This window comes from Macaca fascicularis, chromosome 3 (genome assembly GCF_037993035.2).
Source record: "Macaca fascicularis isolate 582-1 chromosome 3, T2T-MFA8v1.1".
In the NCBI taxonomy this organism is placed as follows: Eukaryota; Metazoa; Chordata; class Mammalia; order Primates; family Cercopithecidae; genus Macaca; species Macaca fascicularis.
Window position 1 is genome coordinate 123,589,006 of NC_088377.1, and position 13,599 is coordinate 123,602,604.

Here is a 13,599-nt window from a genome sequence, read left to right on the forward strand (position 1 = left end):
GCACCTCTTTCTCCTTACTTTTCCTGCCAGACCCAAATTGGATAACAGCTGGTAGAAGCTTATCTTCAGTCTTGCAGGACCTGAATCCTGTTTCATTATTAATACAGCCCCATACCTTCTCTGAATTGGAACAGTGGACAATTTTCAGGATATAGTGAAATATTGACTGACCTTCATCAACCTAACATGTAAATTCATATGTTTTGTTGTTGTTCATTTGTTTTCAGAAACAGGGTCTTGCTCTGTTACCCAGACTCAAATATGGTAGCACGACCACAGCTCACCTTAACCTCAAACTCCTGGGCTCAAATTATTCTCCCACCTCGCTCCCTGAATAGCTAGGACTACAGGCATGTGCCACCATGCCCAGCTAATGTTTCATTTATGTTTTTTGTAGAAATGGGGTCCTGCTTTTCTAAGATCAGGCTGGTTTTAAACTCTTGGCCTCAAGCAGTCCTCCCGTCTCAGCCTCCCGAAGCACTGGGATTATAGGCATGAGCTGCTGCCCCTGGCTCATCTAACATATAAATTCCTTAGACTACCTGCTCTTCAGCAGAACAGCTATTTTGAGCTATTCTCTGTTGCAATGGTTTTAATAAGGCTTAAGCTAACAGCTCTTAGTTGGCTTTTCTTCTTCCACAAATTCATCCTCACTGTTAAGTGATAGTTTGGTTAAACACTGTTTTCCTTAAGAGTTTTGAATATTTTGTCCCTTTATCTCATGGCTGCAATACTTATCCAGTATTGCTAGCAAGTCTGTTGTCTGCAGTGGTCAATTCCTTATTCTGGGGTTGGCACCTTCCCCCGTAGCCTCTGCAATTTCCTGCTAGGACTATGACTTACTGTTGTGGCTTCCGTTCTGCTTCTTTTCTGGGGATTTACATAATTTCTGATATAATAAAAATCTTTCCTGTGTTTTGCACAAATCCCAACATACTAACTTCCTTAAAAATCATTCATAATTATTTTGTGTTAGAAGAAGAGATTTCAGCACATGCTCAAATTGAGACAAGATACTCTTATTTTTGTCTGTCTGGATGGATTCATGTGAAACTATATCCCTGGGGATATAGAGAAGGACTTTTCTTGTTACTGTATGCTTTCCTTTATTTGGATTTCTGCTTATTAATTTCTCTTTGATTCAAGACAACAGGGCACATGTGTTGAATATCTTCCTTCTTCCTCCCCTGCCCCACCCCACCAATGCACCTGCCAGCTTTCTCCATATGCGCAAGAGCCCTGTATGTGCTGCTTACCTGTGTAGACAGCATTCAAGGGCTCCTACTCTTCTGTTTTCCAGTTGGGTTTGCCCAGTGGGAGGTACCAACAGGAGATCAGACAGCTGGGTGGCAATGAGGATGGGATATTTATTCCCTGGCCACCCCACTCTCCTCCTCCCACCCATACTTGAACACCTTGTTTTGGCTCCACTCTTTTACTGAAGACCACTGCCATCAAGCAGCCTTTTGCATATAAGGACTCTCATTTCCTCAAGTTGATCCTTTTGGCTTAGGGGTAGCTGTTGCTCCCAAGGACATAGCATGTAGAACCATATACCATTACCAGCTTCTCTATATGCTGCCCATAACTTTGTAACTGGTCCCTTTATTAACCCCATCTCAAATTAACTTGAAAATCATTTATTTTTATCCTGGGCCCAGACCAATACGGAAATAAAACCAAAATAAACAAAAACCAAAGCAATAATGTATATAGGTAACTTTAGGTAGTTTGGTCTTTTTGCTGTTTCATAACAGAATAAAATACTTAAGAAAGAATATAGGTGAAGAAAACTTACTTTAAAGGAAATATGGCACAAAGAGAAAGTAATAATAAATGTTTTGAGCAGAAATTTAAACTGAAGTTTCTGTCCCTTTTCCTATTTGTGTTGCCACTGGGTTTCTGGGCCTAGTGGGAAAGCAGGCATGAGTGAAGGTTCGCCAATGCATGTCTTGATGCGGCACTGTGGGATCATACCACAGGGATTTATAGAATTTCAGAGTGGGAAGGGGCCATGGGGACTACCTAGTGCGGCAATGAACAGCACAAAGCACCGCGAATTTGTGATATAGCCTGGATTTAATTTGTGAGGCAAAGATTTAAATACCACCCCATGCTGTTGCTTGTTCAGTGTGTCTAGTGCCTATAAAAATGTTTTATGGTTAAAATGTAGAACTAATTTTCACACTGGCATTTTGAACAGCAGCTTCCAATGGGAACAGGTAACATTCACTGGATGTTTGCTGTGTGTGAAAGATTGTGTTCAAAGCTTTACAATGCATCAGCTGAATGCCATGTAGTAAGTACTAGTGTTATTCTAATTTTACGGATGAGGAAAATAAGGCAAAGAAAAGTTAAGGGACTCGCCCATCTTTACAAGGCCATTCGTAATGTGATAGAGCCAAGATTCAAACCTGAGTGGTATGACACTGAGTCCCATGTGCTTATCCACTAAAATTGTTCCTCTTGTTGCAACAGCTATGCAGAAAAGCTAGATATATATGTAAATATATATAACAAATACTGCTTTATGTCTAACAACATACCATATATGTTGTTCCACATTATTAAATACACCATGATGCCACTTTAAATGACTGTATATTCTGTTGTTTTAGTATATGTTTGCTTAATCAATTTCATTGTTAGATAGTGATTTGCTCTATTTCCCCCTCAGTTTATTTCCAATCCTGACTCCTATTATATTATAATCTCTGATCCCAGCATTTCGTTAAGCTTCATAACCCCATCTGTAAAATGATAATAATGATATTTCTGTCATTGAGTGATTAAGTACATATATAATTTTAGCTAATGATTATTTATTATAATTATTATTCAATGGAATGTTAAACATTGCTGTTGGGAAGTGGGACTCTAGGGGATGACTCTGGTTTTCTCCATTTTGCTTACCATTATATAATTTTCATATTTAGATGTATTGTGTACTAAGGAATATGAGTTGGAGTTTTTTTAAAAAAATATTTAATTGAAAACATAAATGTTAAAATATGCTTTAGCTCTTCTCTCCTTCAAATGGTTGCTCACCAACAGTCACCAGTCCAGGCTACATTCATGTTTTTTACTTCACTGAACAGTGCTTGTCTGCATTGTTTTTCTGCTGGTCAATACTTCACATACTCTGTGCAATCAGAAAATGATTCCAAGGACATTTATCAATCAAAATGCACAAGCCTCCCTCTCGATGCTCGGTATTTATTCCTGATGCATGTGCTTCTGTCAGACAGAGTGTTATAGGTATTAGCAATTCACAGGCACTTCTTAGAAATGCTGGAAAGGGGTTATTTTTGCTGTGAGGGTGTTGCCCTATTATCAACACCTCATCTTTCTGTATCATCTTCCAACAATCTTTGTGAGAATTTGATTTGCTATCTTTATTCTAGTGAGACTCAGGCACTGATGCATTTATACCTGGGCTCTGAGCAGGGCTGAAATGGTAGTGAGCTGATGTTTTACTCAACAAGAAAATAATCAGTGAAATATATCTTTGAAATAGATTATTATCCTATTTGTAAAAAGGAATCAAAAGCATATAAAACCAGAACTTAGCCTTTACTCTTTGGAATCCAAAATGCAGTTGTGTTCTTCATAAATGATCTCATGACAAATGATTTAGCAAAAAAAAAAAAAGTGCATGACAGAGAGAGAAACTGCATTTTAGACAAAATTGCTTTGAACATATTTCACCTATTAAAGGAAAGATTGCTAATTGGACACAAATGTTAATAAAAGAATGTGACAAAAATCTTCAAGATATTTTTTCTTTTATTTAAAATGTTAACTATCACAACACATCGTACAATGAAATGAAGACTTTAGAATCACATTAAAACTTTTAAAAACATCTCTATATAGTCACAAAACATGAAACATGCTTCAGAGATACAAATATAGTGTAATACCAAAATCTCAGTACATTTTCACCATGGAAACAAATAGGAAAAGCACAAGACTGTCAGGAGTTTCCCGCCGTTTCCGCAGTAGCTGACACGACTGCTTCAAAGCAATGATTTTTTTCTTTAGGGACTGTATCATTGACAGGTTTTACAATTTCATTGAACACTGTGCTTTGTTGAGAAATAACCACTTATTTCTATTTTAAGGGAGTCATATTGGAATTAAAACATGTTTACAACACATATTAGCACAATATGAAAAATAAACACTTTTTGAAATTTCAACCCCAAACAACTGTTATTAAATAAATAATTATTCCTCATAGTGTATGTCTTATTTTACCTTTCCTTGCCCATTGACACAAATGAAGCTGAATAAATAACGTCAGGTAGTTTATTAACGTCTTCTTTCATAATTCTGCATTGCACTCCTTTCATAAGCCACTGAAAACAAAGAGGAGATAAAATGTTTTTTAAGTGAATTCACTGAGGGAGTTACACAACTAAAGTTCAGGGCATATAGTAATTTATTCTAAACTCCTAATGACATTTTCCCTTACAGAAGTATTTCTAAGAATGTAATTTGCATATCTTCCAATCCTGCCTCAGTCTCTATCCTGATGGGAAATGATCTGACCACAGAACTCAGTTTCTTTCATCATTTATCATATACTTCGTGCCCCCAAAGCATATTTCCACAATATATTGCAGTGTTGATTCTCAGCAGCTTTCTCAAGCAGTGGCAGATACCCACAGTGAATTATAGAAAGGACAATGCCTAAAATAACCATTTGTTCTTATAAATGGGTTTACAGGAATACAGACACACTCATTCATTTACATATTGTCTATGGCTGCTTTGGCCTAAAAGAACAGATTTGGGTAGTTGCAACAGAGACTACATGGCTCACAAAGCCTAAAATATTTCTAATCTGTTTCTTTTCAGGAAAAGTTTGCTGATCTCTGCTCAAGGGGCATCTAATTGTGTGGGGGTCTCTTCCTCACTTGTGGATACCTCCCAGTGATGGATTGCCCTCAAGACTAAAAACAGCCCATTTACCGTAGGTAAGTCAGTTGAGCCATCTAAATACCATACTGTTTAACTTTTCACTAGCACCTTAATGGTCTGTGAAGGGTTAATTATTGCTTCCAAATGTATTTAACATATAGCTAGCAAATAACTTAAATACATTTATTATCTGGACAAAAAAAATGCCAAAATTATATGTTATATTATATTATATATAATTTCAAAGGGATCTGTAACCGCAAAGGGGTAAAAATCAGACTGTTGTGATCAAGATATTTTGGGATATTTTTCATCATCTTAACTAATACCTTATAGACTTAGACATATGGTATAGTGAAACTACTATGCTTTTTGAAATTCAGTATGGCCTGTATAAAATACTGAATGTAAACAAAAACAGCGGAAAGATCTGTGAAGGATCTGTAGGAATAATAGGTGCTACTCTAAACAGTTTCCTCAGTGAGAAGGTTTGTTGACAGAGAAGGCAGGTAAAGGCACCAGTGTTATCACTTCCTGCTTTTAATACTGGTCTTAAACACCCAACTATCCTTTAAGTGCGGTTAACAGTAAGCTGCATATTTTATATCAATTAAGTATGCACTTGTGAGGCAGAATAGTCTGAGCCAACACTGGACAGGCTTAAGGGAAGGAAACAGTTTATTTCTCATTCTGGTTTGATTATATTAGGAACAGGATGAATAGCCCAAGTTCAGTCTCTGACAAGCTTTAGGTAACATGACTCTGTTCCTCAGAGAAATTAGATGAAAGCTAATGTAAACCAACTAAAGACAGGCAGTGATTTAGCTGGAACATAATGTCCTCTTACATGGAAGCAGAGTTTCTTACCTGGTCTTTGAACCCTCTGAAGCCTGATATAAATTTTTGAGTGCATGAGTTGATGAGGTTTTCTCTGGGAAAGGGCATCTATCTAGATTTATCAGATTGTCAAAGGGGTCCCTGACCATGAGTGGGTAAAGATCAGATGGCTGTAGATTAAAGCTATGATAACCTTGCCTCAATGAGGTATATAAAAACATCCCTGATTGACTGTGGATCAGATCACATGTTTGCCCATTTTTCACCTATTTATATTTTCTTAACTAAAATGGAGGAACAAAGATTTAGTTATAAATTGATCCTGATTCATTACAGTGATTCTATTTATCACTACTTACAATCATGTTATTATTTTAAGTACATTTAATAGTATTTAATCTGTTCTAACTTGTACAATATCTACATTATTTGTAACGTTAAGCATGTTCTGAAACCTATATCAGTTCTGGAAATGGAAAGTTGATGACTAATATGATTATCAAGAAAACTACAGTTAAGTGAGGACTAGTATGTACTGATACAAATAAAAGCCATTGTGGTTTAAATTTATACTTCATTTCCAAAAGTGGGAAGATAATACATATTAATAAAACAATTACAAGTTTTTCATTAAGGCACATTGATAATTTCTTACACTTCACTTACCCTTCGGCAGCCCAAAATGACTGGTGAGAAAATGCAAAGGTAGTGTCTAAATAGAAAATGGGGACCCAGTAAAAACACTGGGATAGCTTGTCCTGCGGACTTCAACACCAGGAACTACAAATTCCAAATTTATTAGAAATTATGTATCAAAAGGTCAATTATGAAGTGCTTAGAACTTTTCAATTATATGAATATATTCTCTGGCTTCTGCTGTAGCCCAGATTGCGTTAACTTTTCTTTTGCATCGTGGGTTTTAACTTTTGCCCCACAGAAAGTGGTTTTATTTGTTGTACCCATTTCACAATAAAGAAAAAATCTCCATTAAAAAACACTAGGATAATTATTTTTCCTAGGATCCAGACAATTAAGAATTAAGCCAGCACATCTTATAGATTGTCTAGAAACTAGAAATATTATAAATGGGTAAGACAGCTGCTGATTACTTTCTAATTAATTACATATTTAGTATTTTAATTCTATTTTCACTGAAGGCAAAATAGAATTTGAATAGCTTTTCCAAGATGCCCTGGAGGTAAGAGCTATAAGGTCTTAACAAAAAGTGATCTCTTCTATTAAAATGATATAGGGTTTATTTACCTTGAAATCAGTGTGATGAATGAGTTAACTAATAATGGTTTTCAGATATATATATATATATATATATATATATATATGTGGTATTTACAAAGAAGATGGAAACTGAAGAGAAGGAAACCTGCAGCCTTTATATCATATGAAAAAGTTGTTCAGAATTAAAATGAGAATTGTGGCATCCTTTCTCTCTAAGGAGTTTATAGCCAGAACCAATTTACAACACTCAAGGATATTTAATTGTGTTTCTTTTTGAAAGTACTGGAATAAACCATGTCACTCACATCCTCTCCAACATCCATCAGGATGTTTAGATTTTGAATTTCTACAACTTCAGAAAAGTGATTAATTTGTATAAAGAATTTGTTTTGTGAATTTATTTTTGTGTTGGAAGATCACCAGATGTAATGTCTTTTAAAACTTTCAAATTACTTTGATAAGTGAAAATTAGCCTCATTCTTCCCTGCACTCCCCACTCCCCCTTAGTTCAGTAAGGTTAAACAAGGCTTATTTAACAGATCTACAGGAAAGAATATAGGACTAACCCAAAGATTCAGGTTGGGTAATGATTAAATGGGGCAGACACTGGTAAGAATGGTGATTGGAGAGAAATAGACAGATACTGTGGTAATATTAGCTTAACTACCCATAAATCCATTTGTGGTTACAACAATTAAATTTTTTTCACCATAATACTCATTTTTGTATCTACTACTCCTTTTTAATATTTTAAAAACTGTCTTAGAAAAAAATAGAAATAGATTTGAGATACTGTCTATTTTCAGTCATGATTTCATACATACCAGAATTTAAAGCTCTTTTGCCCATTAGTCCAACAAAGGAATCTGTTTTATGCCCTGGAAAAATACATTTAGGGGTATTTTAATATGTATATCTTTGAGGAAACAAACTATTATAACTAGAACAAAGCAAGCTTCTGAATATATGTCTGTATAATAAATATCTTTCTACTTAAAGTTTTGGTGAGACTGAAGAAATAAAGATTCCTTAAAAGTTTTATAGATTACACTAACACAATACAATGAAAGTACTTTTCTCAATTCTATATTTAATATTAGCAAGCACTCTTTATTCATATTATATTTTATCTATTATGTAAGGTTCTAAAATATATTTTATATAAAATATTGTCATTTGAGCTAGCTTTGATTTTTTAGGAAGTCAATTTCACATTTGTGTGAGAGTGAAATATCCAAGCGTATTTCCTGGTGTTATTAATAAGTTGTACTTCTCAGCAAGTAGACCTTAATTAAAATCAGATTCCTTGATGATTATAATCTTCTAAAAGGTCACTGTTTTTACTTTATTGGATATTAAAAGATACTCCTTTCAGAAAAGTGTATTAGTTTTGACATGAATAGAGTACATTTTTTATTACATAGAATTTTTATATATAATTCCCTTCAAAGTCAAATCCTTAGAAAGTAAATATGAATACTATTTATTTATTTTTCAAAGATGAACTCTTCGGAAAGGTTACTAGTTTAATGCCAGTGACAGAATTTCTCTTGGTTTTTATTTCAATGGTTGAGAATACAGCTGCTACGTTAACGCGGCCTGCTCTGCCACCCAATGCACCAAATTCACGACAGGGTACATGAGTGAACAATATGATGAAGATAGACCCTTGCCACTTCTTGTCAACTCTGGTTCCATTAACTGAGAAACAAATCTAATGACCTTCACGTACCACAATTTTGCCATCTTTGCTGCCCTAAGAAATATTTTACTGATCAAGTTTTCCCATTCAATTAGGGGATTAAAAAACTGCATCTCTACCCATCTTCATTTTTAGTGTGGATTCTCTACTCATATTCACTCACTCATTCCATTTAATTGGCTGCTGGATGACCCTAATAAATGACATCATTATTGGACCAAGCATACTAAAATGAGTTAGAAGATGTCTATAAATGCTTGTGGGGGTTTTGTGTTTGTTTGTTTGTTTGTTTACAGTGAAAGTAAGCTTAGGGGGTGGGGGGGTGGGAAGAAATGTGTATGGTAGATTTCTAATCCTAGGATTGAAATTCTTATCTAAAACTAACAATTTAAGGGACTTAAAAGACTTCTTTTTTCTTTTTTAATATAATGCACCTCTTTGCTAAGTACAATATGTCTAAACAACACAGGTTTAAACAACCATATTCTGGATGTAATACGAATCTCCCCCATTCTTATATTGTCTTCATTAAACATATTAAGCCTTAGGGTTATGACAGAAAACAAGGTAAGATAAATAAAGTGAAATTCAATATAATTTTACATTTAAATTTGATAAATGTCAAAACAATTTTGAACTTACTTTTGTGAGAGATCTGGCCATGTCCTAGAAGAAAGATAAAATTAGCAAACACATATACATTTGTTTTTAAAGATGCTACATTATATCTTTTATAAAATAATTTGATTATCAAAATATGTAACATTTTCTATCTATATATTATCCTGAGGAATAAGGCAGAACCATAAATGCTAAACAACTTATTAATAATAAAAACTAAATATTTAAACAAACAAATGGAATTTTTATTAAGTGCCTTCTATGGGATTCAAACCTAGGACTATGAGACTTTTGAGACCTCTTATTGACTATAAGACTGTAGTATTTCCCACCTTCAAGACTGGCCACCCATTGAGAGAGAGAGAGAAAGAGAGAGAGAGTGGCAGAGAGAGACAGAGAGAGAGTGACAGCGAGAGAGTGACAGCAAGGGAGTGACAGAGAGATCGAGAGAGAGTATGCAAATACATCTCTTTATTAAACAGGCATCATCTAGATCTTGTATTTCAGCCCATAAAAGATTTTATTTCACTTTCCTACATGTGCTTTACACAATAGTAAAATAAAGATTTATAGGAATGTTTACCATAAAGAGCCTTTAACAGGGCCACTTGTTTTTCAATTGAGGAATCTGACAAGAGACGAATTGTCATTACATGTTCCACTGACGGTGCGATAAATTCAAGGAAACAATATTTCTATCCCAAGACAAATCTACTCTCATGTCAGGGAATGCTACAAAATCCTGTTCCACATGCACTTGAATCAACCGCAGTACTACCCCTGGAGGCCCGTGTCTTCCCTTTGTCAGTTTGGATCTTTAGTCAAGGGAGCGCTTCACTCGAACACAGTGAGGCATGCGAACCAGATCTTTCCCTCCCCCTGCGGGCCCGTGCGCGCCTTAGTGCGGTGTGGACCAATGTCGCGCCTGGGTTACACCCCTGTTGGAGTGGAAATCTTTATTCAGAGCGAGAGACCCTGGGGTACTCCGAGAAGGAGAGAGCAGACAGGGCGGGCTGCCCAAGACACCTAGGGACGGTCGCCCATCTCACCAGCATCCCGTTTGCCCATTAATCCAAAGAACTGCTGAGGCTTGGGTCTCCGGGCGATTCTCTGCAGAAGATGCTCAAAGGGCTCAGGCAGTTCCTCCTGGGGGGCAAAAGCACGGACAAAGGGCGTGTAAGGCAACCGGAGCGAGGCACCCAGCAACCCGAGCCCTTCCCGCTGTACTCCGGCCCCGAGGCGGGCGGAGGCAGCCTTCCCCACGCTCGGGCTGAGCGGGGTACCTCCCGAGGCGCTCCCTCTCTGCGCCCCTCCTCGCCGAACCCGCGTCCCGTCCCCCGCAAGCCTGCCAGGGCGAGTTAGCAGCTGGCTCGGCGTCTTCAAGCCTCGAGCGCTTTCCGTTCTTTCCTCCCAGCCCGGGGACCTTCCCTCATCTGCCGCGCCGCCACCTGACTTTGTCTTGTCTCGGTGTCGGCTTTGTAGACTCCTCACCACCCTAAATGCACACAGGTGTGTGTGATCTGGGGCTGGGGCTGCGGTGGGAAAGGGTGACAACGTTTTATAGACGACTTTCACCCTTTTCCCGAGGCGCGCTCCCCAGCGCCAGTAGCCTACGAGTTTCTAAAGGGAAACTTCAAGCTACATCCTCAGGTCCGCAAAACAAACGTGAAGGCAGGAAATTAACTTCCCTCCAGCCTCCGGCCCTCCAATCCCCCTGCAGCTCACGCGTGTGCCCGCTGCTGCCCGCGACCAAGGCGCCCTCTGCCCGTGCCCAGACGCTAGGGCAGTGCAGCTGGACCGGAGCCCCCGAAATCCCCATTCCTGAGGGATGAAAGCTTACGAGATTTATGATCTTGTGGGGATCTCGGGCTCATCCGGGAGGGCATCCCTGCTGCAGGGAGTTCCTGGGCTGGACGGTGCAGCCCTCGGGAAGAAACTTGAATCGTGGGCCAAAATCCCGTGAGGAACCCGGGAAATAGCGCCCCTTTCCATCCTCCCGCACGCATCCGCTGCCTCTCGTCGTGGTCGCGGTGCCTGCCACGTTAACTAGGGTGCTGCTGCGTGGGAAGGTGACAGCTCCCGAGCCCAGGAAGAAGGGTGCGGGCTGTCCTGGGAAGGGGCCTCACCTTGATCTGGTCGCTGTCGGACCAGTCGGACCAGTAATTCAGATCGTCATTGGCTCCTATTTCTTCTGCAAACAGCTGAGTGGTGACGAGAAAAAAGACTGCCAAGGCCACGAGGATTTTCATGTTGAATTTCTGGGAAGGGGTAGTGGGAGAAGAGACCAAAGAGAGAAATAATATATCTATTAGGGGTGGTTATCCAAGAGTTAGAGCAACAGAATTTTCAGCCCCACAACGGATGAACTAAGATAAAAAATACAAGGACTAAAGTCTCACCTGCACCCGTTAGGCGAGAGAATCGCGTCCCAAAGATTCTCCAACCCTCTTCTCCCTGAATCCCAACTCCCTCAGCCCTCTAACCCACCAACCCACACCTTCAAACCAGGAAACTCTGCAGGTGGAAGACAAAGAGGGGCGTTGGCGTTTGGGAAGCCAGTCTCCCCACTGTCCCTCGCCGCAGCGGCGCACCCAGCGCGGCCACCTCGGACAGATGCGGGGTGGAGTGACCCGGGCAGCCGCGGCCGGCACTGCGCGGGTACTTACTGCGACTGACAGTCCCGCGGGGTGCTGGGTTCCTCTGGTTCCTCCGAGTGCACGCTGGTCGCTCCGCACTCTCGGTGGCTGCGGGAAGGAGGAGGTCCGAGCGCGCTCTTTCGCCTGCTGAGTGCCTTGCGGTATTTATCCCAGCCTCCTCGAGCCTCCAAACCCACGTGACATTCTCCCCACGCGACTTTCTGCTCAATATTTAATTAGCCGCCTCCTCTCCTTTCGCTTGCGTGATTGAGAGTTTCCGAGACGGTAACTCGTCGATGCCCATAACATCTGGACCCAATTGGGTTCTAAATGACGCAATTTTAGGAAAATCGAGGTCTCGCCATCCAATCGGGAGCGGCCTGCTTCCGTCTGCAGATCTGACGCCCCCTCCCCTCTCCTTTGAAACTGGGTTTCATGACACCTGAGATTACTCATCAAATTTGAGCAAAGTGACTCATTCCTTGGACTTCGGTAACTTTTCCGTCCCTTGAGACGTCAGGATAAGTTGCACTTTTGAGGATGGCCAAATAACTGTAGGCATTCAGTCATTTCATCGGAAATCAGGCTAAGAAAGGAGGACTTCAGTTGAGGGGAGATGCAGGGAGGCATTCTTTTCCCCTCTATTTCTAGCTTAAGAGTATTTAAGTGTTTCTGAGACACAGCATCTTTCTATGACCAGAACATCCCTCTCCTAAATCAATGAGAATACTGGCATTTCCTTAGCATTACAAAAGGTTGTTTAGTCCCATAGTATTTTAGAAGATGGAAGCACATTTATTTTACATTTTGGAGAAAGGGGAATTTAAACATGACATTGTGTGTCAGACTTAGGATTTCTTTTGTTTCAAGCTGGGTAACTCCTCTTCCTTGTCACATCCAGGAGCAGGGGTTGGAACAGGACTTTTTTTGCTTCTCTCCTACACTTTCTTGCTGAAGACTAGGAAACCAGCAACATAATGTATAGGATCCTCACCCTTGTCACTAAAGGGCTCTATAAATCATGTTTCTCCTTTCTATGAAAATAAGTGTAGTGAAGATGCTAATGGGACAGTCATTAACGCACAAAATATTAGACAAATAGCATTTGTACACAAACCACAGCTTTCCATGAGCCCTTGGTTGCCTGGCAGACACATTTCTTTGATCTCTAAATGAATGCGGCATCTTTGGTGGAGTAGTTTTCTCCCCTTTACATATAAAGTGTTACATTTTTCAGTTAATTATGATTTGTTAGTATATTGTATAAAAGAAACACATTTTTGCAACTTAAACCAGAAATTTTTTCCTCTATGTTGTTCTTAAATAACCCTGGATTTGGAAATTCTCATGCATTTCTGATTTCTTTTGACCTTAGCCTCACAATGTGAGCATTTTATTTTCTGTTTTCAGAACTTTTATATGGAAAATTATCAGCATCTCCAAAAGTAGAGAGGTACATCCACTTCCAGGTTTCATCTACAACCCTTCCAGTTTCCTCTGCACTCAAATTATTTTGAAAAAAAATCCCAGACATTTAGTCATTTCAACTGTAAATATTTCAGCATCACTGTATAAAAGGTAAGCATTTAAAAAAATAAAAACATAACCATACCATTTTCCCACCTAAAACAACATAAAATA

At 39.0% G+C, this 13,599-nt stretch overlaps 1 protein-coding gene across 4 annotated transcripts; it reads right to left on the reverse strand.

Moving 5' to 3' along the window:
* Nucleotides 1-3,768: 3,768 nt before the first annotated feature.
* TAC1 (tachykinin precursor 1) lies at nt 3,769-12,097 on the reverse strand. 4 transcript variants are annotated; one of them, XM_005550147.4, is made up of 7 exons: nt 11,989-12,097; nt 11,449-11,580; nt 10,372-10,468; nt 9,906-9,950; nt 9,344-9,367; nt 7,824-7,877; nt 3,769-4,361 (listed from the first exon to the last, which is right to left on the reverse strand). In XM_005550147.4, the coding sequence occupies exons 2-7, from the start codon at nt 11,569-11,571 to the stop codon at nt 4,315-4,317; spliced, it is 390 nt and encodes a 129-aa protein (XP_005550204.2). In that variant the 5' UTR covers nt 11,572-11,580; nt 11,989-12,097; the 3' UTR covers nt 3,769-4,314. The 4 variants fall into 4 exon arrangements, with proteins under 4 accessions (XP_005550204.2, XP_005550207.2, XP_045244770.2 ...); XM_005550150.3 differs by lacking the exon at nt 9,906-9,950; XM_045388835.2 differs by lacking the exon at nt 7,824-7,877.
* Between the last annotated feature and the right edge of the window lie 1,502 nt (nt 12,098-13,599).

What these genes read in the sequence shown, in the direction of transcription:
- TAC1 (XM_005550147.4), bottom strand. Translation starts at nt 11,571, where the DNA reads ATGAAAATCCTCGTGGCCTTGGCAGTCTTTTTTCTCGTCACCACTCAG. An exon ending in AATGGGCAAACGGGATGCTG is followed by an intron (nt 9,951 to 10,371) that starts GTGAGATGGGCG and finishes GTCTCTTGTCAG; the next exon opens with ATTCCTCAATTGAAAAACAA. An exon ending in CAAAAGAGCTTTAAATTCTG is followed by an intron (nt 4,362 to 7,823) that starts GTATGTATGAAA and finishes CTTTGTTTTCAG; the next exon opens with TGGCTTATGAAAGGAGTGCA.